The sequence below is a fragment of the Hyaena hyaena genome, unplaced genomic scaffold, assembly GCF_003009895.1.
Source record: "Hyaena hyaena isolate Hyena2069 unplaced genomic scaffold, ASM300989v1 scaffold_632, whole genome shotgun sequence".
In the NCBI taxonomy this organism is placed as follows: Eukaryota; Metazoa; Chordata; class Mammalia; order Carnivora; family Hyaenidae; genus Hyaena; species Hyaena hyaena.
The window spans coordinates 672,584-700,349 of NW_024081263.1; the positions used below are offsets into that span (position 1 = coordinate 672,584).

Genomic DNA, 27,766 nt, shown 5'->3' on the forward strand with positions numbered 1-27,766 from the left:
ACACTTACATACAACACCTCGTGCTCATCACAGCAAGTGCCCTCCTTAATACCCATTACCCTTTTAATCCCTTTTCTCTCTCTCAGCCAGTTACATGTTAATTCCATGGATTTCCTTTGTTTGTGAATCATCTCATCTATTAATAATTTACCAACAAATTTGATACTTTCAATTACTTTCTAAAAATATTAGATTGTTCATAGAATTACATATTCCCACCAATTATTTCTTTAACTACAAATTAATGCAATAAATGTAAATGAGATTCATTTTTCTTGCTATTTTCTTGCTATTTTGTAGATATAAAAGGAAATTTCTGTACTTTATTTTATTTTCATATTTTTCTTTCCTCAGCAGTCAGCTCATGAAAACTCCTTAAACTTTGGTCACTTTTATGTGGGTATTTATTTCATTTACTTTTCTTGAGAGTTCTTTGCTGGAAAAACAAAACAGAAGCAACCAATCAACCAACCAATCAACAAACAAAAACAAATATTAAAAAGCCAAAAGAGATAAAAATAAATTTTTGTGCTTTCTGTGCACAAAGTACAAACAGATCCTCCAACCATCAGATTTCCATAATCCAATAAAATTCATGAGACATTAATATTAATGTTAGGAAAGGCCCTAGTGCCTGTGCAGATCCAAGAAACTCCTGCAATAAGACCCAAGGAGGCAATTTGAAGAGAATTTGAGGTGCCTGGGTGGCTTGGTCAGTTAAGCGTCCAACTTCAGCTCAGGTCAGGATCTCATGGTCCGTGAATTTGAGACCCACATGAAGCTGTGTGCTGACAGCTCAGAGCCTGGAGCCTGCTTCAGATTCTGTCTGTCTCTGTCTCTGTCTCTGTCTCTCTGCCTCTCTTCTGCTTGTACTCTGTTTCTCTCTCTCTTTCAAAAATAAATAAACATTAAAAAAATTTTTTTTTTAATTTGCTCCTTTCAATTGATCTTTTCAGACCTCTGGCCAATGACACATTTGGAGAGTCAAGAGGTGGACTGAAAATCATAAGGGAACTTCCCATTTGTTTTAGGTTGAACTGTTTCCCCACTGTCCTCCAAAATTTGTATGTTGATGTTTTAACTTTCAGTATCTCAGAATGCGAAATTACCACATTCAGATATAGTTGTTAAATATATAATAAGCAAGATGAGGTCGTGCTGGAGTAGGATGGGCCCCTAAACAATATGACTGGTAGCCTTACAAAAGGGGAAATTTCGACACAGAGGTATGTCTGGCGGAATGCCATGTGAAGATTAGAATTGTATTGCCACAAGCCAAAGATATGCCAGAAGCTGGAAGAGGAGCCTGGAACAGACACTTCCCTGAGGCCTTCAGAGGGAGTGTGGTCCTGCTGACACTTGAGCTCAGAATCCCAGTCCCAAGAACTGTGAGGAAATAAATTTCTGCTATTTAACTCACTCAGTTTGTGGAACTTAATTATGGAAGCCCTAGGAAATGAATACATCATTTTTCTCATTTAAAGGACTTTGCTAGTTTCTTATTCTCTCTATCCTCAGTCTTTCCATTACTTGTGGCAGCAAAATTGTCTGACTATCACAGGCACCGAAACAAGATTTCTTTCCTTTATTATTTTCTCAAAGAATCTTTAATTCCATGTGATTTTTCTAACATTATTCCTTTACTGGCCATTTCATTTCTTTCCCCCTTCATATCTGAGGCTCTTATGGATCTGATAATCATGAAATACTGCCATCATGAACGTGCGCCTCTTATGAGGACAAGTAGTCTGTGTCAGTACAACAGAGCTAATTTTCTTAAATTTATTTGTTTTTAATAGTTTATTGTCAAGTTGGTTTCCATACAACACCCAGTGCTCATCCCCACAAGTGTCCTCCTCCATGCCCATCACCCCCCTTCCCCTCTCCCCCACCTCCATCAGCCCTCAGTTTGTTCTCAACATTCAAGAGTCTCTCATGGTTTGCCTCCCTCCCTCTCTTCAACTATTTTTCCCCTTCTCTCCGCCATGGTCCTCCGTTAAGTTCCTCCTAATCCTCCTATATGTGACAGAGCTAATTTTTATCTCTTCACCACTACCAATGAGATCTGGGCATGAAGGGATTTTTGAAAACTAGGTTGGAACTCACAGGAGACAGAGGTGACCCTGCAACCAATGAAAGGCAGTGGCCCGAGATGGAAGTATCACAGGCGAGACTGAAACTTCTCAGTGATCTGAGGGACTTACGTGGTGTTTTGCCTTCCTCACCCACAGCCCTGGGCACTCCGTTTCTCCCAGAAGATGGCTAGAAAGTTTACTTACATATTTTGCAGGTCTTGGATGGTGTCAAGCAGAGGCAGACCCTTGGTTTCAGGTAGGAAGAGGACAGCAAGACCAGCAGTGATGGGAAAGGCTCCATAGGTGATCCAGGGCAAAGTGGAAACATATGCTTGTAGGATCATCAAGAGGGGAGCCAGTGTGGCCCCAACCCTACTGGCCAGTGTTTCAAATCCTAACATTCTTGCCCTGAGGGATAAACAACAATACCTCAGCATCTGGTAAAAAATCTGCACATGGATTTTGTGATCCATTCCTTTGACTTGATAATGAAAGATGCTAGAACACAATTGTTAAATACTGGGCTTTTAGGACAAACACTTGTTTTTGAGACCTGTTCTATGATTGTCTAGCTGTCTTTGTCAGGTTCAAAGTGTATCGAGGCTCATTTTCATAATTTTATGCAAGATGCATGTACCCTGAAGAGTTGTTCAGAAGATAAATGAGATGATGCGTTCAAGTTCTACTCAGCACAGTGCCTGGCACAAAGTCAGCTTTCAATAAACTTTGGCTATAAATGTTGTTAGCATATTATTGCTGTCCCAATGACAAAGGATTGCTTTTGTAATAAACAAGTCTTATTTTGTTTATTCCCGCAATAAGTGCCAATTAGCTGAAAATATCCCATACTATGCCCCAGCAGAACATCCGTAAAGTCATACCTGAAGACTGTGGGGACGATCTCACAAAAGTAGACAGAGAAAGAAGTGAAAGAAGCAGCAGCCAAGCCGATTCCTACACTTGCCAAAGCCACACGCAGGGTCTGCATTTCTGGAGACAGAAAGACCAGTAAGACTAAGAAATCTGGGCTGAAGGAATCAGCATCCACCAAATCTAGGCAGAAAAAAAGATCTTGTAGGTTACTGGTTTGTTTGAGATGTGTTGTAGAAATTTTACAGTGTTAGAGGGCATGGAGTGGTTAATAAGCTGAGAAATGTAGAATTTTCAACATAGGTAGTAAAAAGCACATAAAAGTATCTGGACAAATTGCAACAAATCTCCCTGCATATCTGAGACTTGTCAAAGAAGGAGAAGAAGAGGTGAGTCTGGCAGAAATTTGCTGTTACTTATTCTGTCCAGTACTATATCTCTATTGTAGAAGATGAGACAGTCATATAGACAATTAATTGAGTCTAAGACCCAGCTCTAAACTTGACAGCTCTACAGTCGTCTAAACCTTACAACTAAAGTGCAGAATTTAAAGTGACCAGTCATCCTGGTTTTTCTGAGAATTAGGGGGGTTTAGTAAAAGATATTTTCACTGATAAAACCAGGAAAGTCCCAGGTAAGCCTGAATGAGTCAGTCAATCTTGTATAGATGCCAAATTGTCATGGGGTGGGTATGGCATAATAGAATAGTAAAGGACAGGGCTATTCTGTTAATGGACAGGCTGAGGAGAAGCCATATCTACAAGAATGATAGACATAACAAACCAAGAATGGAAACTTCTATTTGGGAAAAAATGTCAGAATTCAGGAACCAATAAAGAGAGGTTTCAGATAATCAGTCTTCTGCCCAATACAAAAAGAAATCTAATTATAGCTTTATAATGCTGGAAAATACTCTACTGTAAGGGAGTAAGCTTGCATCATTAATGATATTGTGAGGAGGAGAGTCTACCAATCTGTAATGCTGTAAAGCATATTGGGACATAGCTGCATTGGGACATTGCTGAAGTGTAGTGCCCACAAGGTTCTTCCGGTCATTACAGACCATCATCCTATTAACTTACAAAGTCATCTAACAGGGAATGGACTAGGCTTTTAATCTGCTTAATTCCTTGTTCCTGTGGTACACTCCTTTGCTACTTGAAAAAAAAGGGAAAATTTTCACTTTCTGGAAGTCAAGAAGACTCCCAGAAGCAAGGGCAGTTGTAATGGTGACTATCACCACATTCACACATGGATACATACCAATCAGGAAGTAGGCTAGTCATCAAAGCTGACAATGAAAAGCCCAGGCAGAGCCTGTGAGCACATTGTGTTGTCACGTGGGATACACTTGCAAGGTCTAGGCCCTTCATGCTGGTTACTAAAAGCATGAAAGGTCAAAGGGCATGTGATCAATTGCCATCCTAGAGAAGCTGTCAGAAATAAATGGCACCAGTTTCTAGATACTTCTAGGATGTGATAAAGATAAATATATGCCTGAGCTGCCCTTTGTGGCCCTTTGATTCCCTTCCCAACAACTTCCTAGAAGGGTTTTCTTTGAACCCTCAGATTGGTTTAGGGGAATACTTAGCTCTCAATTGACACCTCTTTTTACTCCTGGCTTCAGACAAGTGTGACCAATGCAATCCCCAAAGACACTGCTTTCCCCCAAAGTCCAGCCTTCTCTCACCTTGGGGCACAAAGGTGTTGGCCAAAATAAGAAGTCCTGTGAGGACCATGAAAAGTGTCTGGGTTGTTCGACGGCCCATATAATTCAGTACTAAAAGAGGAAGACATCGGACCAAGGCAGTGAGAGCTCCAAAGACTATCTGGAACAGGAAAATATTGCTCCCAAAGTGCTGTAGATTCAAAACGATGCCATAAAAGGGGATTGTGTTTGCAAATCTGTAGTGAACAAAAGAGGAAAGACACATGCCGTAAGATTTAAAGCCTATGTGCTGCAGTTAATGACTATATTAACCCAGACAGCTAGTGGTCAGAATTAAAGAATAAAGGCCCAGTCTGATGTGCATAATACGTTGTTTTAAGGTGATAATATTAAAGTTAGCATAAGTAATTGCCTGGCAATGTATAAAAATGATATTCTTCTGTTGTTCTTTAGTCTGACGCCCTAAGCAAAGAGTTGGCGATGACTGGGAAACATAGCTTGACCCAGCCACCAGACTGGATGACATACAGAAAGATTAAAACCTGGGATGGGGGGCAGAATTTCTTTTATGAGGGTTATCAGTGTGCTATGAGTCCTCCCTATCCTCCTTCAACCCCAATACCGTGAAGAACTTTCCTTTTAGTCAACCAGTGATTTATCTGAGGGTGCAGTATCCTAGGTTCTGACACAGTTCTAGGGAATTTAAGGTTCACATATGATTTCCTAGTGCTAAGGAAAAATGTCAGAATTCCAGCAAACATGCACCACCTGTGCCACAGGAAATATAATTAAAGGTTCCTACTGGGGATCTACAATTTACTCAGAAAGCATCAAAGAGACAGGAGTCCAGTTTAATGATCTGCTATACCCAGAGAGAGCTAGTTTTAGACATTACAGCCCAAGAATCACACACAAATCACAGCAATTCTATGCAAGTTAAGTCCTTTCTTGACAATTATCTCTACTGTTGTTTCCAATCAGATTGTTTAGGACTCAGAAACTTGAGCCTGTAGCCTAGTTGATAGGAGAAAAGTGTAAAAGCACAGTCCAATAAGATGAAGACACAGTCAGGGAGCCTGGGTGGCTTAGTCGGTTAAGCGTCCAACTTCCACTTAGGTCATGATCTCGCGGTTCGTGGGTTTGAGCCCCGCGTCGGGCTCTGTGCTGACTGCCAGCTCAGAGCCTGGAGCCTGTTTCAGAGTCTGTGACTCCCTCTCTCTCTGACCCTCCCCTGCTCACGCTGTCTCTCTCTCTCTCCTAGAAATAAATTTAAAAAAAAAAAAAACATTAAAAAATTTAAAAAATAAATAAATAAATAAAAAGATGAAGTCACAGTCTCCTTGGGTATGCCTCGGAAGAAGTAAATGGTAAAATTCAATAGTTACTTTCTTAAGCTTGGCAGTGGATATATAATGTATCATCCCATATGCCTTTTGTGTGGGGGGGGGGGGTAAATCTTGAAAAAAGTCGGAATTATAGTTAAAATCCCCCCAACCCTACCAAAGTAAAGACTTATATCCCTCAAGAGATAATGTAAAAGATTTTCTGGAGAAGTCCTACTGCCAATGCCCCAACTTGGAAACAAATACAAGCCCAGCAATATCAAAGTACATAAAGAAATTGTAGTATGTTCATCTAATGGAAAACTGAGACATTAGGGATTATAGCCACCTACTGCTACCTGGGACAAAATGGATGAATCTGGCATAAATATACTTGAAGAAAGGGGTCTGCCACAAAACCAGTTTATCATTTACAATATGTGCAAGTCAAGACTAAGCAACACTCCTCTGTGGTGATGGTAAGTTGGTAAGTTTTATTTGGTGTGCGAGTGGACCCTGAGGAGGGAATGAGGGTGAGCCAGTGTGATGATGATTCTCAGTGTAGGTGATCTATGAAGGGACCTTTTGGGGAAGTGGGATTTTCTATCTTGATCTGGGCGTTGGTTACATTTTTACACATTGAACTGTTTATCGAGCTGTATGTATTCATGATCTCTTTGCATTACTATTGGTAACATGGTCTTCAATTAAAATTGGAAAAAAACGAAGGAAACTACGTGTCAAAATCTGTACTGTGGTTGGAAGTCATCACCATCCATCTCCAGTGATGAGATTGTGGAGGAACACAACACAATTAACTCATCATATAGTCAGTTCCGTGCAAGTCTTTTTATAACCCTTTGCCCGTCTCTAAGCGCTGCAATGCTTGGTATGTTTTCGCCATCTTTTATCTCCAAATCAACACACACACACACACACACACACACACACACACCACTGTTTATAACCTTTGAAATAAATTGATTCATGTCCCCACATTTCTAACGTTGTCATGCACTATGAGAAGCCCACCTCACAAATAGCAGAAGACAGTTTATCTTACGCAGGCCGGGGGTGCAGAACAAGTCACACTCAGTAGTTTTGGTCTGTGCTGCCTCCAGCTCATCTTTCATGATAGATCTTAAAGCCTTAAACAGCAACAAACATGTATCATTTGCCCACATAGTGCCAGACATTGTGATGAGCGACCACATCCAATAGGACAAGAGAGCTATGCTCCCTTTCTTTCCAGCGTAACTTCATGCAATCACAGGCGTGAAAGGGATACAAAGGAATATGTAGAGAGTTAAGGGGACTCCAGGATGTGAAGCAGCAAAAATGATATTTTGAAAATGAGGCCACAGAGAGGGGCAAGCCATCCATGAGAGTTATGGATTATAGATTCAGATCAGGAAGCCAACTTAAGGAAGAGGTTGTTGCACAGTGTTCAAAGCTGCTTCTTTGGGAGGTGGCCGTAAAAGAGAAGGGAACTGGGCTCACCTTCTTGGCTACCCTTTTTAGGAAAATGGCTTTTCTATCTCAATAAGGAGAAGGCATTGTCAACTTGTGTCTTCCCTCCAACCCACTAATCATCTTCCATCTCCTGCTCACCTCTATGGTCAGGGTTTCTCCAGCATTCTTCATTCCGTTTCTGTGTGCAACTTTTCTAAGTTCCTTCAAGCCCTCGTCTGGTTTATTGTTGATAATCAGCCACCGAGCGGATTCCACAAGCCACCTGAAGGAGGAAGAGCACACAAGTGCAGTCAACTTTCTCTTGCTTATTTGTCTTATGACGATTGACTACAGATGTTTTTGCCTCCCACCCAATATCCACCACTTGTTGAGTTAGAAACAGAAACTCAAGTTTTATTTCATAAATACTAGGAAAATATGAGAAAGACCAGTTCATTGCAGTACATCTTCATGGTTAGGAATAAAGACTTCAGAGCCAACTCACTTCTCTGCTTACTCAGCAGACTTTCAAAGAAGCTTAGGGAGCTTAAGCTTGAGAGTTCCTCACACGCATTAATTCCCTTCCAAAGCTTGGCATGAGTTCTATCAAATTTGTGCTCATAATATATAGTCTTTAAAAAAAAAAAGGAAGTCACCAAATTATATAAGCTTAAAGCCCAACAAAGAAGTATTCCTGCCACTATGTTGGTAACTTACTACATAAGTCAGTTACTTATTTACATCCACCTCAGTTTTCTTATCAATAAAATGGGTAGAGTAGTACCCATTAGGGTTATTATGAGGATATATTGACATAATGGATGAGTCTGGCATGGATTACATCCTCCTCTCTCTCTCTGAGCTCATCTTTCTGAGAAACTAAATCTGACTCTCCTTTAGATGGTTTTAACTATAGGGATGAGGTTATGCATAAATAAATGTTTGTTAAAATCATTTAAGCAAAAAGGGAGTGCTGAACACATGATGTAAATAAATCATCCAATCTGCATGCCAGGTTTTAGTACTGAAGAAACACTGTTTCTCTTTTATCAAACGGCTACATGAATAAATTTGCTGCTTCTTCCTTTTATCCAATTTCACCTACAAAAATTAAAACCTGAAAATTTTACCATAACCTCCTTCATTCCAAAGCCAAAAAAGAATTAAAGGCATTTCTTTTTGAAATATTTGAGTCTATATTTTTAAAAAATATTTACTGTTTATTTTTGAGAGAGAGAGAGAGTAGTGAGAGAACAGCAGAGAGAGAGGGAGACACAGAGTCCAAAGCAGGCTCCAGGCTCTGAGCTGTCAGCACAGAGCCCCACACAGGGTTCGAACTCACGAACCGCGAGATCATAACCTGAGCCTAGGAGTTCTAGGTTTTTATTTTGTTTTGTTTTGTTTTGTTTTGTTTTGTTTTGTTTTGTTTTGTTTTGTTAAGTCTTACCCAGTGTCACGGTCATAGAGTTATTCCAATATTATTTTCTTTAATATAAACTATACTTTCTAGACTTGTAGACTATATTTTTCTGAAGATGGCCAAACAGAAACACCTAGAACTCCCAGGCTGAAAGGTCATTGTTACTTCCTGCTCTGCTTATCAAACTGCACAGGTTGGAACAGATAAGAGACATGGGTTTTAGGCCCAGACAATAAGAAAAGGTCCAGGATCGGGGCGCCTGGGTGGCTCAGTCGGTTGAGCGTCCGACTTTCGCTCAGGTCATGATCTCGCGGTTCGTGGGTTCGAGCCCCGCGTCGGGCTCTGTGCTGACTGGCAGCTCAGAGCCTGGAGCCTATTTCAGAGTCTGTATCTCCCTCTCTCTCTGACCCTCCCCTGCTCACGCTGTCTCTCTCTCTCCTAGAGATAAATAAAAATATTAAAAAAAGAAAAGGTCCAGGGAATAAGAAAATCAATATATTCCAATTCAGTCTTCATTTTCATCCCAGGTTTCCATAAGACAAAAAGAGAAAGAAGGGCCATACCTTGAGGAGAGAAAGAAGACAAAGAAAGGTACGGACACCACCGTCTGCAGAGTGCGCCACTCCCGAAAGGCAAACGCCAGCCCTCCCAAGAGGACCTGTCCCAGGCTTAAGGCACAGCTTATCAGTATTATGGCCAGGACTTTCGACTGGGGCCTTATCCACTCTATGACTGAAACAAAACCCAGTTGGGATAGTAACGTCAGATAAAGGGGAAATTTCAGGGTCAAATTCAAGGCTTGGGAAATGGAGATCACAACCGTTGACTTACGGAGAATAGAACTGTTTGTCATGACGCCGATGGAGCAACAGCCTGACAGGAAGCGTAGTGAGCAGTAGATGAGGAAGCTGGGAGCAAACGCTGCACTCATCCCAAAGACGGTAAGCTGTAATAAACAGCACCTGAGAATCAACTTTCTCCCAAACCTAAGAAACAGAGAGTCAGGTTAGATTACGGGAGCCATGGGAAGTTCCAGTAAACATATGATTTCACTCTTGCGTAGAATTTAAGAAACAAAACAGATGAACATATTGTGGTAGGAACCCCTCCCTAAGGAGAGAGAAAAAAAATGAAGAGAGGAGAGAAGACTTCAAGGCCACCTAGATATGCGCCTAGGTGCCTACATTCCCTATGGCCTTGCAAACTGAGACAACTTAATCACACTGCATGTTTATGTGTGTTACCATATATGGGAGACAAAGAAATAGAAAATGTATAAAAACCCTATGCCACGTGATGTGGGCCGCTCAGTTCTTTGGGGACGAACCGAACTGAGCGGTGCCGGCACGAATTAAGTTGCTTCCCGGAAAGAAAAGCCTCGGTGTCACGACTCTCTGTGCGAGAATCCTGCAACAATACGGGTGGGGTGGGGGGAAAGAGAGGCAAACAAACCATAAGAGATTCTTAAATACAGAGAACAAACTGAGGGCTGGTGGAGGGAGAGGGCTGGCGGCTTGGCTATATGGGTGCTGGGTATCAGGAGAACAGGTGTGATGAGCCCTGGGTGTTGTAGGTAACTGATGAATCACTGAATTCTACTCCTGAAGCCATGATTGCACTGTATGGTAACCAGAATTTAAATAAAAATGTGAAAAGAAAAAAAAAAGAATTTGTGGAAAGACAAAACAAACAAAATTAAGAAAAAAATGAAAGGATACTCTGAAATTTAGAGAATTTTTTTTAAATTTTTAATGTTTTATTTATTTCCGAGAGAGAGACAGCATGAGCAGGGGAGGGTCAGAGAGAGAGGGAGACACAGAATCTGAAGCAGGCTCCAGGCTCTGAGCTAGCCGTCAGCACAGAGCCCGACACAGGGCTCGAACCCACGAACTGTGAGATCATGACCTGAGCCGTAGTTGGACATTTAACCAACTGAGCCACCCAGGCGCCCCTGAAATTTAGAGAATTTTAACAAGTGACTCTTTGTACCTGGAAAGTCTGACAAATCAACAACTGAAACAACAGAAATCTCAAGAGTACCATCCCTGTTTATAATGTAGACAAACAGTTTTAAAACTTTATCATCCAGAGTACCTAAGTGGCTCAGTCGGTTGAGTATCTGACTTCAGCTTAGGTCATGATCTCATGGTTCATGAGTTCAAGTGCCACCTGGTCTCACTGCTATCAGCATAGAGCCTACTTCAGATGTTCTGTCCCCTCTCTCTCTGCCCCTCCACGTCTCCCTCTTTTCCAATCTCTCTCTCTCTCTCTCTCTCTCTCTCTCAAAATGAATAAACATTAAAAAAAAAAAAAAAAACTTTAGGGGCACCTGGATGACTCAGTCAGTTCAGCACCCAACTTTGGCTCAGGTCGTGATCTCATGGTTCACGAGTTCAAACCTCAGGTTGGTCTCTGTGCTGACAGCTCAGAGCCTGGAACCTGCTTCACATTCTGTGTTTCCCCCTCTCTTGCCTCTCCCCTGCTCGCATTCTGTCTCTCTCTCTCTCTCAAAACCAAACATTAAAAAAAAAAAAAAAAAAAGAGTCGGTCTGTCAACTGACTGAGCTACCCAGGCACCCATCCTGCTATTTCTTTTCTTGTTTCAAGTTTTTATTTAAATTCTAGTTAATTTACATATAGTGTAATATTGGCTTCAGGGGTAGAATTTAGTGATTCATCCCTTACATGTAACACCCAGTGCTCATCACAAGTGCCCTCCATAATGCCCATCACCCATTTAGCCCACTCCCCACCCATCTCCCCTCCAGCAACCCTCAATTTGTTCTCTACTCCCTTATGGTTTGCCTCCCTCTCTATTTTTTCTTTTTTCCTTTATGTTCATCTGCTTTCTTTCTTAAATTCCACATATGAGTGAAATCATACGGTATTTGTCTTTTTTTTAAGTTTTTTTTTAATGTTTTATTTATTTCTGGGAGAGAGAGAGAGACAGCGTGAGCAGGGGAGGGTCAGAGAGAGAGGGAGTCACAGACTCTGAAACAGGCTCCAGGCTCTGAGGTGGCAGTCAGCACAGAGCCCGACACGGGGCTCGAACCCATGAACCGGGAGATCATGACCTAAGCGAAAGTCGGATGCTTAACCGACTAAGCCACCCAGGCGCCCCGGTATTTGTCTTTTTTGACTTATTTTGCTTAGCATAATATACTCTAGCTCCATCCACATTGTTGCAAATGGCAAGATTTCATTCTTTTTACAGTGAGTAATATTCCATTGTGTGTGTATATATTTATATGTATATATTCTATATACATATACATATACATATATATGTATATGTGTATATATATATATATATATTCTATTTTAAGCCAGAATAATATTCTACTGGAAACATATACCACGTTTTTTTCACATTTTTTAAAATCTATTCATCCATTGGTGGACATTTTGTGTATCCTATTGTACTTTTTTCTGATTACCACGGGGTTCACATAAAATATTTTGTAGTTTACAAGTCTGTTTTAGGCTCCAACACAGAAACTCTAGGTTTTATTTCTCCACACACACACTTTCTGTAATTGACGTCAGATTTTACCTCTTTTTATATTATTTCCATTAGAAAGTTCTGTGCTTATGATGAGTCTTACTGTCATTATCTTTTACTTATACACCATGGTTAAAAGTTATTTCCATGCCATTATTAGAGGATTACAATATTGTTTGTCTTTATATCTATTGTTAACAGTGAGATTTATTCTTTTATATACCTTTTTCTTTTCTTTCTATTTATTTATTTTAAGCATACTTTATACACATCGTTACATTAATTTCAGCTGTACAGAATACTGATTTGACAAGTTTATATGCTATACTTTGTTCATCACAAGTATAGCGGCCATCTGTCTGCATACATTGCTATTACAATATCATTGGCTCTATTTCTTATGTTGTGTCTTTTAGTCTCTTGACTTAATTATTTTATAACTAGAAGCCCACTCCCCTTCGCCCATTTTTCCCATCCTCCCATCCAGCCCCAAACCTTCTGGCAACCATCAGTTTGTTCTCCATATTTATAAGTCTGACTCTGATTTTTTTTTGTTCATACATTTTTTAGATTCCACATGTGAGTGAAATCACATGGTATTTGTTTTTCTCAGTCTGATTTATTTCACTTAGTATAATACTTTCTTGGCCCGTCCATGTTTTCTCAAACAGCACAATCTCATCCTTTATTATGACAGCTTAATAGTCCATCTTTCTTATCCATTCATCTTTCAATGGACACTGAAGTTGCTGCCACATCTTAGCTATTGTAAACAATGCTACAATAAACAGAAGAGTATGCACTTTGAATTCGTGTTTTCATTTTCTTAAGGTAAATACCCAACAGTGGAATTATTAGATCGTATGGTATTTCTATTTTTAATTGTTGGAGGAAACTACATACTCTTTTCCACAGTGGCTGTACCAGTTTACATTTCCACCAACAGTGTGATTCTTCCTTTTTTCTCTACATCCTCACCAACACTTGTTGTTTCTTGTGGTTTTGATTGTAGCCATACTGACAGGTGTGAAGTACTATCTCATTGTACTTTTGATTTGCATTTCCCTGATGATGAGTGATGTTGAGCATCGTTTTATGTGCCTGTTGGCCATCTGTATGTTTTCTTTGGAGAAATGATTGTTTGTGTTTTCTGTCATTCTTTAATTGGATTATTTGTTTTTTGGAGGGTTGAGTTGTATCAGTTCTTTATATATTTTGGATACTAACCCTTTATTGGATATGTCATTTGAAAATATCTTCTCCAATTCAGTAGGTTGTCTTTTGTTTTTGCTAATTGTTTCTTTGGCTGTGCAGAAGTTTTTATCTTGATGTAGTCCCAATAGTTTATTTTTGCTTTTGTTTCCCTTGTCTGGGGAGACCTATCTAGAAAAATGTTGTTACAGCAATGCAGAGAAACTACTGCCTGTGCTGTCTTCCAGAACTTTTACAATTTTAGGTTTCACAGGGGCGCCTGGGTGACTCAGTCGGTTAAGCATCTGACTGAGGCTCAGGTCATGATCTCATCGTTTGCGGGTTCGAGCCCTGCGTCAGGCTCTGTGCTGACAGCTCGCTCAGAACCTGAAGGCTGCTTCAGATTCTGTGTCTCCCTCTCTCTCTGACCCTCCCCTGTTCATGCTGTCTCTCTGTCTCTCAGAAATAAATAAAACATAAAAAAAATTTTAAATAAAAAACAATTTAGGTCTCACATTTAGGTGCTTAATCCATTTTGAGTTTATCCTCGTGTAGATTGTTAATAAGTGGTCCAGTTTCATTCTTCTCCATGTAGGTGTCCACTTCCCCCAGAACCATTTATTGAAGAGACTGTCTTTTGCAAATTGTATATCCTTGCTTCCCTTGTCATAGAGTAATTGACCATATAATCATGGGCTTATTTCTGAGCTCTCTATTCTGATATTCTGTTTCATTGATCTATATGTCTATTTTTGTGCTATTACCATACTGTTTTGATTACTACAGCTTTGTAGTATATCTTAAAATCTGGGATTGTAATACTTCTAGGCCTGTTTTTCTTTCTCAGGATAGATTTGGCTATTCAGAGTTTTTGTGGTTCCATACAAATTTTAGTATTAATTATGCTAGTTTTGCAAAAACAAAAAACAAACAAACAAACAAAAAACACTGTTGGTATTTTGATAGGGGTCACAATGAATCTATAGATTGCTTTGGATAATATGGATATTTTAACAATATTTGTTCTTCCAATCCATGAGCCTGGAATTTCTTTCCATTTGTTTGTGTCATCTTCAATTCCTTTCATCAGTTTTATTTTTTTAATGTTTTTATTTTTTTATTTTTTAATAGTTTATTGTCAAGTTGGTTTCCATATAACACCCAGTGCTCATCCCCACAAGTGCCCTCCTCCATACCATCACCCTCCTTCCCCTTCCCCACACCCCCATCAGTCCTCAGTTTGTTCTCAGCATTCAAGAGTCTCTCATGGTTTAGAGTACAGATCTTTCACGTTCTTCGTTAAGTTTATTCCAAGGTATTTTTTTTTTTTGGTGCAATTGTAAGTGGTTTTGTTTTCTTAATTTATTTTCCTGCTATTTTGTTATTAGTGTGTAAAATGCTATTGATTTCTGGGTTTTAATTTGGGTATTTAAAGTCCTACAACTTTACTGAATTTATTTAGTACTTCTAGGAGGTTTTTGGTAGTGTTCTTAGGATTTTCTGTGTATGGTACCCTGTCATCTACAAATAGTGACAGTTTAACTTCTTTACCAATATGAATGCCTTTTATTTCTTTTTCTTGTCTGATTGCTATGGCTAGCACTTTCAGTACTATGTTGAATAAAAGTGGAAGAGTGGGCATTCTGTCTTGTTCTTGATCTTGGAGGAAAAGCTTTCAGTTTTTCAACATTGAGTACGATGTTAGCTGTGGGTTTCTCATTTTTGGCCTTTATGTTGAGGTATGTTCCTTCTAACCCCCTTTTATTGAGTTTTTATCATGAATTGATGTTGAATTTTGTCAAATGCTTTTTCTGCATCTATTGAGATGATAATATGATTTTTATCCTTCATTTTGTGGATAAGGTATATTACATTGATTGATTTGTGAATATTGAACCATAAACCCTTGCATCCATGGAATGAATTCCACCTGATCATGATGAATGATCTTTTGAATGTACTCTTGTATGCAGTTTGCTAATATTTATTGAGGATTTTTGCATCTATGCTTAGATGTTGGCCTGTAGTTTTCTTTTTTTGTGTGTGTGGTATCTTTGCTTTTAGTATCAGGGTAATGCTAGCTTCATAGTATGTATTTGGAAGCTTTATTTCCTCTTCTTTTTTTTTTTTTAATGTTTGAGGTGTTAACTCTTCTTTAAATGTTTGGTAGACTTTACCTGTGAATCCTGGTCTTGGACTTTTGCAGGAGTAGGGTCAGGAGTGGCTAGTGTTTTGTGTTTTGTTTTGTTTTTTCTTTTTGCTAGTTTTTTTTTTAATTACCAATTCAACTTTGTTACTTGTAATCAGTCTGTTCAAATTTTCTATGTCTCCCTGAATCAATTTTGGAAGATTGAGTGTTTGTAGGAATGTATCCATTTCTTCCAGGTTGTCCAAATATATGTTTCTTTTTTTTTTCTCTTATAATCCATTGTATTTCTGTGGTCAGTTGTGACTTCTCTCGTTTCTGATTTTATTTGATTCTTTTTTTTTTCCTCCCCTTGATGATTCTGGCTAAGGATTTATCTATTTTGTTTATCTTTTCAAAGAACTGGCTCTCGATTTCATTGATTTCTTTTTTAGTCTCTATGTCATTTATTTCTGCTCTGATCTTTATTATTTCCTTCCTTCTACTTACATTGGCCTTTGTTTGTTTTTCTTTTTCTAGTTCATTCAGCATAAGGTTAAGTTGTTTATTTGAGCTTTTTCTTGTTTCTTGTGGCAGGCCTGTATTGCTATTTCCCTCTTATAACTGTTTACACTGTGTCCCAAAGATTATTGACCATTGTGCCTTCATTTAAATTTGTCTCCATGTATTTTTCTATTTCTTGTCTGAATGCTTCATTGACCCATTGTTGTTTCATATCATGTTGTTTATCATCCACATATTTGTGGGTTTTTTCCATTTTTTTCTTCTGATTTATTTCTAGTTTCATATTGTTGTGGTGAGAAAACATGCATCATATGATTTCAGTCTTCTCAAATTTATTGAGGCTTGTTTTATGACCTAATATATTATCTATTCTGAAGAATGTTTCATGTGCATTCAAAAAGAATGTATATTCCATTGTATTTAGATGGAATGTTCTGTATATATCTGTTATGTCCACCTGTTATGTTCAATGTGTCATTCAAAGACACTGTTCCCTTGTTGATTTTCTGCCTGGAAGATCTATCCATTGATGTAAGTGGGGTGTTGAAGTTTCTTACTATTATTGTATTATCATCAACTTTTCTCTTTAAACTTGTTAATATTTGCTTTGTTTTTAGGTCCTGCAGTGTTGGATTCATAGTTATTTGCAACTGTTGTATCTTCTTGTTTGTTTGATCTCTTTATCATTAGTAATGTCCTTCTTTACCTTTTTTTTTTTGGTCTTTATTTAAAGTGTATTTTGTCTGATATGAGGATTACTGCCTCAGTTTGTTGTTGTTTATTTTTTGCTTCCATTTGCATGGAATATCTTTTTACATCCCTTCACCTTCAGTCTGCATGTGTCTTTAGGTCTGAGATGAGTCTCTTATAGGCAGCATATAGATGGGTCTAGTTTTTTTTTTTTAATCCATTCCACCACCTTATGTCTTTTTATTGGAGTGTTTAGCTCATTTACATTTAAAGTAATTATTGATAAGTATGTACTTATTGTCACTGTTTTCTGACTGTTTCTGTAGTTCTTTTCTCTTCCTTTTTTCTTTTACTGTTCTTTTTCTTTGTGATTGATGAGTTTCTGTAATTTTATGTTTGGCTTTCTTTCACTTTATCTTTTGTGTATCTATTATAGGTTTTAAGTTTGTAAGTTTGTGATTACCATGAGGTTCACATATTGTTACATGTGATGTTTCCTAAGTAAATCGTAGTCTATATTAATTTGATGGGTCCTTCAAATTCATACAGATTCTTTATTAAAAAAAAAAAAAAACAGAAAAAGCCTTCCTTTTTCTTTCTTCTTTTCCTTTTCTTTTGGTTTTCCTTTTCCCTTTCTTTTATCTCCTCCACATTTTACATATATCTTGTCATATTTTCCATCTTTTATTCATAGTTTTCTTATGTCTAATTATACCTATTTCTTTTCCACTTAAAAAAAATCCTCCCTTTAACATTTCTTGTAAGATACGTTTGTAGTGATAAACACCTTTATTTCTGTTTGTCTGGGAAACTCTTTATCTCCCCTTCACATCTGAATGATAACCTTGCCAGAGAGAGTATTTTTGGCTGTAGATTTTTTTCCTTTCAGCACTTCAAATATATCATGTCACTCCCTTCTGGCTTGTTGAAAAATCAGCTGACAGCCTTGTATGTTTTCCCTTGTAGGTTACTTTTGGTTTCTTTCTTGTTGCTTTTAAGATTCTCTCTTTATCTTTAACTTCTGTCATTTTCATTACGTGCCCTGGTATGGGTCTCTTTAAGTTCAACTTGTTTGTAATTTTCTTTGCTTCTTGGACTTAGACGTCTATTTCCTTCCCCAGGTTAGGAAAGTTTTCAGTTATTATTCAAATAAGATTTCTAGGCCTTTCTTTCTTTTTTTCTCCTGGGACCCCTATAATGTGCATGTTTGTTCACTTGATGTTGTTCAAGAAATCACTTGGCCTATTGTATCGTTTTAAAAATTTATTTAAATTCAAGTTTACATACAGTGTAGTCTTGGCTTCAAGAGTAGGACCCAGTGATTCATCTCTTACATATGACACCCAGTGCTCATCCCGAAAAGTGCCCTCCTTAATGCCTGTCACCCATTTAACCCATCCTCTCCTCACCCCCCTCTCCAGTAACCCTCAGTTTGTTCTCTGTATTTAGGAGTCTCTTATGGTTTGCCTCCATCTCTGTTTTTATCTTATTTTTCCTTCCCTTCCCCTATGTTCATTTGCTGAGTTTCTCAAATTCCATGTACAAGTGAAATCATATGATATCTGTCTTTCTCTGACCTATCTTCATTATTTAAAAAATCCTTTTCCCTTTTCTGCTGTTCAGCTTGGGTGCTTTCCATTACCCTGTCTTCTAGATCACTGATAGGTTCTTCTGCATCCTCTAACCTACGGTTGATTCCCTCTAGCGTGTTTTTTATTTCAGTGATTGTATTCTTCAACTCTGACTGGTCTTTTTTAATATTTTCTATCTCTTTATTGAAGGTATGGTGAGTTATTCCATTCTCTCCAGTCTGGTATCTTTTTTTTTTAAAGTTTTTTTTAATGTTTTATTTATTTCTAGGAGAGAGAGAGAGACAGCGTGAGCAGGGGAGGATCAGAGAGAGAGGGAGTCACAGACTCTGAAACAGGCTCCAGGCTCTGAGCTGGCAGTCAGCACAGAGCCCGACGCGGGGCTCAAACCCACGAACCGCGAGATCATGACCTAAGCGAAAGTTGGACGCTTAACCGACTAAACCACCCAGGCGCCCCTCCAGTCTGGTATCTTTATCATCATTACTTTAAATTCTTTATCAGGCATATTGCTTATTTCCATTTAATTTCATTCTTTTTCTGAAGTTTTCTTCCTTTTTTTTTCTTTTAGAGAATGTTCCTCTGTCTCCCCATTTTGCTTGACTTCCTGTGTTTGTTTTTAAGGATTTGGCAGAACAGCCACGTCTCCTAAACTTGAAGGAATAGTCTTGTGTCTGATTGTCTCCAGTGTAGACTATGCATGCCTGGTGACTTTCGCTGGACGCCTGGACCTGTGGCTCGTGTGGGCTGGGTGTCCTGGGGCTTTCCACGTAGCAGGCACCCTGTCAAAACAGCCAAAGCTGGGCAGGCTGGAGTGTTCAGGGTTCTCTGTGTTGAAGGCCCCCTGGCAGGTGAAGCTGAAATGGGTGCAAAACAAGGGTGTCCCAGGCATGGTGTGCAGGGGGTACCTTGGCAGGGTGGCTGGAGCTGATGTAGTATGTGGGCTAGAAGGTCCCTGAGTTCTCTCTGCAGAGGGTCCCTTGACAGGGTTGCTGAAACTAAAGTGAGTGCAATCTGGGGGAGGAGGAGACAGGAGGCCCTACACACAGCGGTCACCTTGGCAGAATAGCTGAAGTGGAAGCATACGTAAACTGGGAGGTTCCGGGATTTTTTTGCACAGAGGGCACACAGAAGAAGTAGCTGGAGCTGAGGCAGGGCACAAACCAGAAGGTCTTGGGGCCTTGTGCACAGGGGAGATCTTGAAAGGAGACAAGCGAAAATGGGCATAGCTCGGTGTGGTCCCTGGGCTCTTCATGCAAACTATGCCCTGCCGGGGCAGCTGAAGCCGAACTGGGTGCAAGCCAGTGTGTCTCGAGGTGTTCGGTGCAGGGGATGTCCTGGCCAGATGACAGGAGCTGAGACCAGTGTGGGTGCAAGTGTCCTGGGGCACTCCAGACAGTGGTCGCCCTGGCAGAGAGGCTGAAACTGATGCAAGCATGGGCCCGGGGTTCCCAGGGCACTCCATCTGGATCTGAAGTGGACATCAGCTAAGAGGTTCCAGAGTGCTCTGCAGCAGAGATGTCCTAGCAAGCCTACTGGAGTCCACGTGTTCTGGGACCCTTTGTCCCTGTGTTCCCTTAGTACAGAGACTGGGGCCATAGCGACCAAACAAAGTAATTATACTGGAATTAAAATATATATATAAACAAATCCATAAAATGAAACAAAAACAAATAAAACCAGGGCACACTGTCCTTGGTGGGATGCCTGGGGATGGTGTGGGCTAGAGGCCCAGGTCTCACCGAGGTGACATGCTGGTTAGGGGGCCCAGACCATGCTCTGGTGTGTGCTTTCAAGGTGGAAGGGGAGTGTGGACCGTGTTCAGCCGCCCCACTCTCCTGAGGACCATTCTAGCGGCCCGTCTCCACCCTGCTTGGCAAAGTTCTAGGGCTGGCTCTTTGATACGCCACTCTCTTTTTTAAACCATGGCCTTTTAAAGAAAAAGAAGGAAGACATGAAAGGAAAACAATCTGTAGCTTATTTTCTGTGCCCCAGCTCAGCCAGGGCTGGTGGGGGCTTGTGGGTCCAGATCTCACGGAGGCAGCAAGCCAGTTATGGCATCCAGACCCTGCCCTCCTCTGGGCATTGAAGGTAGAGGGGGAATTACATACGCCATGTAATTCTCCAGTCCCCCCGACCTGGAGAGTCTTCCCACAGCTTCTCCTGTTTGGCTGGTGTCATTCTAGTCATTCTGCTTTTTTCTTTTTTTAATTATTTTTTTTTTCCTTTTCAAGTTTTTATTTAAATTCCAGTTAGTTATTATACAGTGTAATATTAGTTCCTTTTTTATTTTTTCTTTTTCTGCGCCCAAGGACAGAGGAATCTGTTCCCAGTCCTTCAACACTATCCCTCCCCACTGCCATTCACAGCGTCAGGGAAGGGGTTCTCTTTGTCATCACGTTTCCGGTCTCTCTTGCTGCTTTCCTTACCTTTTTGTCTGTCTCCTGTGGTGCTGTTCAGTTGGTTCTCAGTTCTTCTTCAGGAGGAAGTGTTCAATATATAGGTGTAGTTTGGTGTGTTCCATGGAAGGGGGACTTCAGGGTCTTTCTCTGTCACCGTCTTGGACCAGGAACTCTCCAACCCTGTTATAAACTTTCTTGCTGTTTGTTTACTTCCCTTTTGTTTCAATTTGAAGAAATTCCTTCAGCACATCTTATAAGACAGGTCTAATAGTAACACATTCCCTCAGGGTTTTTGGTTTTTGTTTTTTTTTTAAGTTTATTTATTTTGAGAGAAAGAGAGCAGAGAGAGAACAAGAGCCAAGAAGGAACAGAAAGAGGGAGAGAGAGAGAGTCCAAAGCAGGCTCCACACTGTTGCAGAGCCTGACGTGGGGCTTGAACCCAAGAACCGTGAGATCATGACCTGAGCCGAAACCAAGAGTCTGACACTTAACCGGCTGAACCATCCAGGCGCCCTCACATTCCCCCCTGCCCACATTCGGTTTTGTCTAAAGACTTTATTTCTCTCTCATTCTTTTTTTTTTTTTTCAGGTTTTACTTGTTTTTATTTTATTTATTTGTTTATAGTTTTTTTAATTTTTTTATATATATTTTTAAATTTTATTTATTTCTAGGAGAGAGAGAGAGACAGCGTGAGCAGGGGAGGGTCAGAGAGAGAGGGAATGACAGACTCTGAAACAGGCTCCAGGCTCTGAGCTGTCAGCACAGAGCCCGACGCGGGGCTCAAACCCATGAACCGTGAGATCATGACCTGAGCAAAAGTCGGATGCTTAACTGACTAAGCCACCCAGGCGCCTCATTGTTTATAGTTTTTTTAAATGCCAGTATACTTAATGTGTTTTAATCATACAGGTTTCAAGCGTACAATATAGTGATTCACCAATTCTGTACATTACTCAGTGTTCATCATGGTAAATGTACTCTTAATCTCCTTTACGAGTTCACCCTGCCCTCCGGCAACCACCCACTTGTTCTCTATAGTTAAGGGTCCTTTTTTGTTTGTCGCTTTTCCTTTCATTTGTTTTGTTTCCTAAATTCCACACGTGAATGAAATCATATGCTATGAAAAGACAGTTTTGCCAAATAAAGTCTTCTTGGTTGACGGGTTTTTTTCTATCCATAGTTTGAATACAACATCCCACCCACTCCCGGCCTGTGGGGTTGCTGAGAAATCTGTCAGTAGTCTTCTGGGAGCTCCCTTGTATGTGAAAAACTGCTTTTTTCTTGCTGCTTTCAAGATTCTCTCTTTATCTAACTTTTCATAATTTAGAGCTACTGGGCTTGGCATCGACCCCTTTGGGTTCTACCTATTTGGAAACTTTGGGGCTTCATGAATCAAGATGTCCATTTCCCTCCCTAGATTTGGGGGGTTCTCAGCCATTATTTCTTTAAGTAAGCTTTCCACCCCTTTCTGTCTCTCTTTTTCTTCTAGGATATCCATAATGCATACATTATCTCTTTGTGTCCCATGCAGTATGTGATTTTGCCCCTTACATCCCATATGCTTTTTGAACTATTGCTCAACTTTTTTTCTTTCTCTTCTGCTAGCTGGATAATTTCAGAAGACCTCTCCTGAAGTTCACTTTTTTTTTCTTCTGCATTATCAGGTCTACTGTTGAAGTTCTCTATTGAATTATTCAGGTCAGTCACTGGATTCTTCAGTTCCAGGATTTCTAGTTGGTTGTTGTTTTTTTTTTATCTTCTCTGTTTCTTTATTACACTTCTCATTTTGTCCATGTACTGTTTTCCTGATTTCATCTAGTTGTCTGTGCTTTCTTATATTTCTTGAACTTCTTTAAGATAATTACAGTAAAACCTTGATTTCTGAGCATAATTCATTCTGGAAACATGCTTATAACTCAAAGCACTTGTATATCAAAATGAATTTCCCCCTGAGAAATAATGGAAACTCAGACAACTTGTTCCACAACCTCAAAATATTCATATAAAAATGATTACAATATTGTAACGTAATACAAAATGATAAAGAAAATACAAAATATAAAGAAAAATAAACAAATTAACCTGCACTTACCTTTAAAAACCTTCGTGTCTGGTGTGGGGGGAGACAAAAGAGAGGATGGTTATTTTGTAGGATGACTTTCACTATCGCTAAGAGAATCACTGCTATCTATTGGCTCAGTGGAATCTTTTTCTTTCTGTTCAACTTTACCAAGGAATTTATCCAATGACACTTGTTTTTGTCTTCTTTTGAGGAGTTTACAGAAATGTGACATTACATTGTCATTAAACATCACTCTCACTGCTACCGCCTTATTTGGGTGGTGCTTTTCTACAAAATATTTCACTGTTTCCCACATTTTACTTGTCTCCCTAATCTCCTATGACGTGAAGGGTTCCTCTGCCTCTTTCTATTTCTCCTCTGCAGATGAAATTCAGAGGTAGACTTCTTATAAAATGTTGCAATTTCGGACACTTGCTTACCTCAGTCATACTTCTCGATGATTTCCTCCTTAACTTCCTCCATAATCATATCCTTCTTACTGCCTTTCTTTTCAACCTTTTTCTGCATGGGGGCCATTGTATACACTCACACGGATGTTGACTACAATACAGTACTAACAAACTCTTGTCATATAATGTAACTGGCAATAAGGCAGCAGAGGAAAGGGTCTATATCGGCAGGCAGCCTGACTTAGAATGAAACAAAGCATTCCTAAGCTTACTCTCTTATGGAAAAGAAAAGGACTGTCTATAGGTGCTTTGAAGTGACAAAAAAAAATACACTAGAGCCAGTTCTTGACACCTTGTAACATTCTGAAAAATCACTGATTTTTGCCAAACACTGTGGCCCGAAACCAAGCATCCGAGCATGGTAGATAATCACACACAATTCCACAGTGAGAGAGAAAGAGAGAAGAACATTCAGTTCAGTTGTTATCATGTGACATTTGGCACCATGTACTGCTCATATTGCAAGACATCACTCATTTACCAAGTTAACATTTATTAGAAATGCTTCCTAGCCATGTGGAACATTCACAGAACAAGTTATTCACAACCTAAGGTTTTACTGTATTTTGAATTCTCAAGAAGTTGATGGAAAATTTTTTAAAATGGGGCACCTGGGTGACTCAGTCAATTAAGTGTATGACTTTGGCTCAGATCATGATCTCATGGTCCGTGGGTTCTAGCCCCACTTCTGGCTCTGTGCTGACAGCTCAGAGCCTGGAGCCTACTTTAGATTCTGTCTCTCACTCTCTCTCTCTGACACTCTCCCACTCATGCTCTGTCTCACTCTCTCAAGAATAAATAACATAAAAATGTAAAAAAAAAATTTTTTTTTTAAATTTAAAAAGGGAACTTCTGGGAGGTTCAGTCGGTTGAACATCCAACTTGATTTCAGGTTCAGGTCATGATCCCAGGGTTGTGGGATAGAGCCCCATGTCAGGCTCCATGCTGAACATGAAGGCTGCTTAAGATTCTCTCTCTCTCTCTCTCTCTCTCTCTCACACACACACACACACACACACACACACCACACACAATAAAAAAAGTAAAAAATAAAATAATAGTAATTTAAAAAATAAGTTGATGAATCTCCATTTCTTTAGGGGCAGCTCCTGGGGCTTGATTAGTTTCCTTTGGTGGTGTCTCATTTGCCTGAGTCTTCATGATCTTACACCCTTATATTTAAAGGATCAGACACGTCCTGACTCTAGAGCTGGCTTTGTCAGGTGAAGACCTCCTTCTGAGTCCCCAGACTGATAGAACCGTCACTAGGATCACGTTTGAGTGAGGCTGGAGCTGGGTCGTGTGGCTGCTATAGGTGCTTTGAAGTGACAAAAAAGTGAAGGGACAAAAATCCACAGTCAGACCATGTTAATGGGCCTTTTTACTGGCAGTATGGGTTGTTGTGGCTGTGCCAGGCCCCTGGACTAGCAACACTGTCCTGAAGCCTAGTGAGCAAGGTCACAGGACTGCTGTAAGTTCTGTGCTAGGGTCTGAGAACAGTGAGTCTATTACCAAGGTCACCAATGAGCAGGGCACTTCCTGGGTCCCTTGGTGGATGAGGCTTGTGGTAGATCATAGAAAAGTGGAGGCTAGAACTGGGTCTGCGGGGGGCAGGCTCCTTTCAGGTCCGTAGCCAAGACCATGATCAACAGGCCTGCTACTAGAGGGTATGCCTGCCTTCAAGGCTGCCTTTTTCCATCTTGGCCTCTGCTGAGCTTTTGAAACCTCTGACCTTAATCCCAAGGTTCCCACAAAGGCATTTTGTCTGTGAATGACTGATAAACCCTTGCTTCTATGTGCGGATAAGCCTGCGGATAATCGTGCTCCTCCTTTTTCCCTTTTAATGTAGGTGTGTATAGCTATCCATTTCCACTGAGCGCTGTCTTTACTGCATCCCGTAAGTTTTGGTACGTGGGATTTTTTATTTAATTCATCTTTGAGTCTTTTCGAATTTCCTTTGTGATTTCTTCTTTGACCCATTGGGTTTTTTTTTGTAAGCATGCTGTTTAATTTCCATGAAGTTGTAAGTTTCCAGCTTTGCTTCTGCTATTGATTTCTAGTTTCACTCGGTTGTAATCAGAGAAAATGCTTTGTATAATTTTGGTCTTTTGAACTCCATTGATTCCTGGGTTTGAGGCTTAAATGCAGTTTAGCCTGAATAATGTTCCACATACACTCGGAAAGCATGTGTATTCTGCTGTTGTCGGGTAGAGAGTTCTGCACGTGTCTGTCAGCCCTGCTAGTTTATGCTGAAGACCTCTATCTCCTGACTGTGTGCTAACTCTGTCTTCAGACAAGATCCCTCTGTCTTGGAGTACGTTTCCCTCCCTGCCCACAGGTTACTCCTTCTCATCTTTCTAAATGAAAAGTATTATCGTACCTCCTTATGAATACTGTTCTGAAATGCCCCCAGGTCTTATGGAGATATCATTTCTCTGTCCTGCACAGAGATATCTGTTGCAACAAGATGGCATTTATCACACGCTATAATTCTCCGCTTCCATCTCTAGCTCCATGGGAACCAGGGTAACCCACAACAGTATAGATTGCATATTGGAACTCAGTAAAGACTTCTTTATCAAAGGGTTAATCATAGGCTGATGAAAACACCATAGAATAAGGGCAGCAGTGAGCTGGAGACACTCACCTGTCTGAGAGATGGCCGTTTATGAAGCCTCCCACCAACATTCCAGCCATGAATAGGAATTGAGCAACTGATCTCTGCGACTGATAACTACATACTAGGTCCCACTGAAAGAGAAGGAAACCAGCACAGGGGAGTTTCATAGCAGTTTACAATCCCTAGGTGTTCGTTTCCTACAAAATAACCATCAGTGGACATGCTCTCCAGCCTCCATCTCCTAAATGTAGGATTACCTATATCATCGAAGTCTCAATTTAAACATGACTTTCTCTAGAAATCTTCAACTAAATCTCTTGGTTGTATTAGGGTCGATCTTTATATTCACTTAGCATTCCATACCTCAGGGATTCTCAATCTTGGCCACACACTGAAAACATTGAGGGGATTTTCTAGAATACTGATGCCTGCATTTTTCATCTAGAGTGAAATACACTGATTTGCTTCTCTGAGAAGTATCCAGGGCATGGAGATTATTTTTTAATTGATACAGGGTTTTCCAATTTGCAACTAGGCTGAGAACAAGTGACCAGAAAATAACACATTATATCAAGTACCTGTTTGTCTAATCATCACCATTCATCTTCTATTTAAAGACCTCTGATAGTGGAATTCATGTCTAGTTGGTTGATTTCACTGGCCTCAAATTCAATGTAAGTGCTTGGCAATTAAGAAAATAAGCAATCATGGGGCACCTGGGTGGCTCAGTCGGTTAAGTACCCGACTTTGGCTCAGGTCATCATCTCACAGTTCGTGGATTCGAACCCCGTGTCGGACTCTGTGCTGACAGCTCAGAGCCTGGAGCCTGCTTCGGATTCTGTGTCTCCTCTCTCTCTCCCCCTCCCTCCTCTCTCAAAAATAAATAAACATTAATTTTTTTAAAAAAAAGAAGATATGCAATCACTATTTGCTAAAAGCATGAAAGAGAGCTGACTATAGTATATCTACCTAGTAACTGAAAACTTGAACCTCTTCAAACTTGAACTTGAACTTCTGTCATTCTAAATACCCAGACCTAGTATTCACAGGAAGTAAAAGGGGCCTCTTACCTCAGACACAATGGTGGAGGGGAAGGAGCTCTGGTCATAAACCCACCCATTCAGACAGGCCTCTGTGTCTGGCTCAGTCATGTTGGTGAAGGTTCCATTCAGATGAAGAAGTTGCCACTGGGGATGGATAAAGCGCTGACATTTCTGTGGCCTCAGTTCTGAGTCCAATGGGATGGAGATTCTGAGGAGGGCATCGGGGCTAAGGATCCCAGTATCATTATCAGAGACTGTGTCATTGTCAAGGATGTTCACCCAGCACCGATGAGCAGGAATGGCTGCAGTGAAGTTCTCCAAAAGTAAATGACTTAATACCATCAGTATATATGGAACAATTAAAACTAACTGAAGGATGTGGAATCTCCCCAGGCCACCAACTTGATCCAGGAGCTCCTGAAAGGCCATTGAATGTGAAGAGGTGATCCTCAAGAGGAGACACAATGCCTTTATGGAGATAAATTCAAAAGGAGAAACGGGTTTCTTGTCATTAATTCACACTAAGTCAGTGTGACCTCACACCAGCTTCTTATCACTAGACCTCACTCACATCTCTCCTGCAACAGAGCAGTGGAAACAGAAACCCCAGACCTCTTGGAATCAGGAAGTGTTAATTTTTTAGTAGAGTTGTAGAGAAAATAATTTACCAGAGACACTTCTGTTGACAAAGAAATCTGTTAAAAGTTTTAATCTGTGAACATGTTTCCCCTTAGTGAT

General features: G+C 40.1%; 1 protein-coding gene across 2 annotated transcripts; it reads right to left on the reverse strand.

The window, feature by feature from the left end:
- Window positions 1-2,275: 2,275 nt before the first annotated feature.
- Window positions 2,276-27,457, reverse strand: LOC120249208 (solute carrier family 22 member 10-like). Of its 2 annotated transcripts, XM_039257715.1 has the most exons (9): window positions 27,056-27,457; window positions 26,013-26,116; window positions 9,640-9,794; window positions 9,372-9,540; window positions 7,548-7,671; window positions 6,969-7,084; window positions 4,636-4,850; window positions 2,957-3,065; window positions 2,276-2,483 (listed from the first exon to the last, which is right to left on the reverse strand). In XM_039257715.1, exons 1-9 carry the CDS (start codon window positions 27,455-27,457, stop codon window positions 2,276-2,278), a joined length of 1,602 nt encoding a protein of 533 aa, XP_039113646.1. The 2 variants fall into 2 exon arrangements, with proteins under 2 accessions (XP_039113646.1, XP_039113647.1); XM_039257716.1 differs by lacking the exons at window positions 2,276-2,483; window positions 2,957-3,065; window positions 4,636-4,850; window positions 6,969-7,084; window positions 7,548-7,671 and adding an exon at window positions 5,431-5,465 and having other exon boundaries at window positions 9,367-9,540.
- Between the last annotated feature and the right edge of the window lie 309 nt (window positions 27,458-27,766).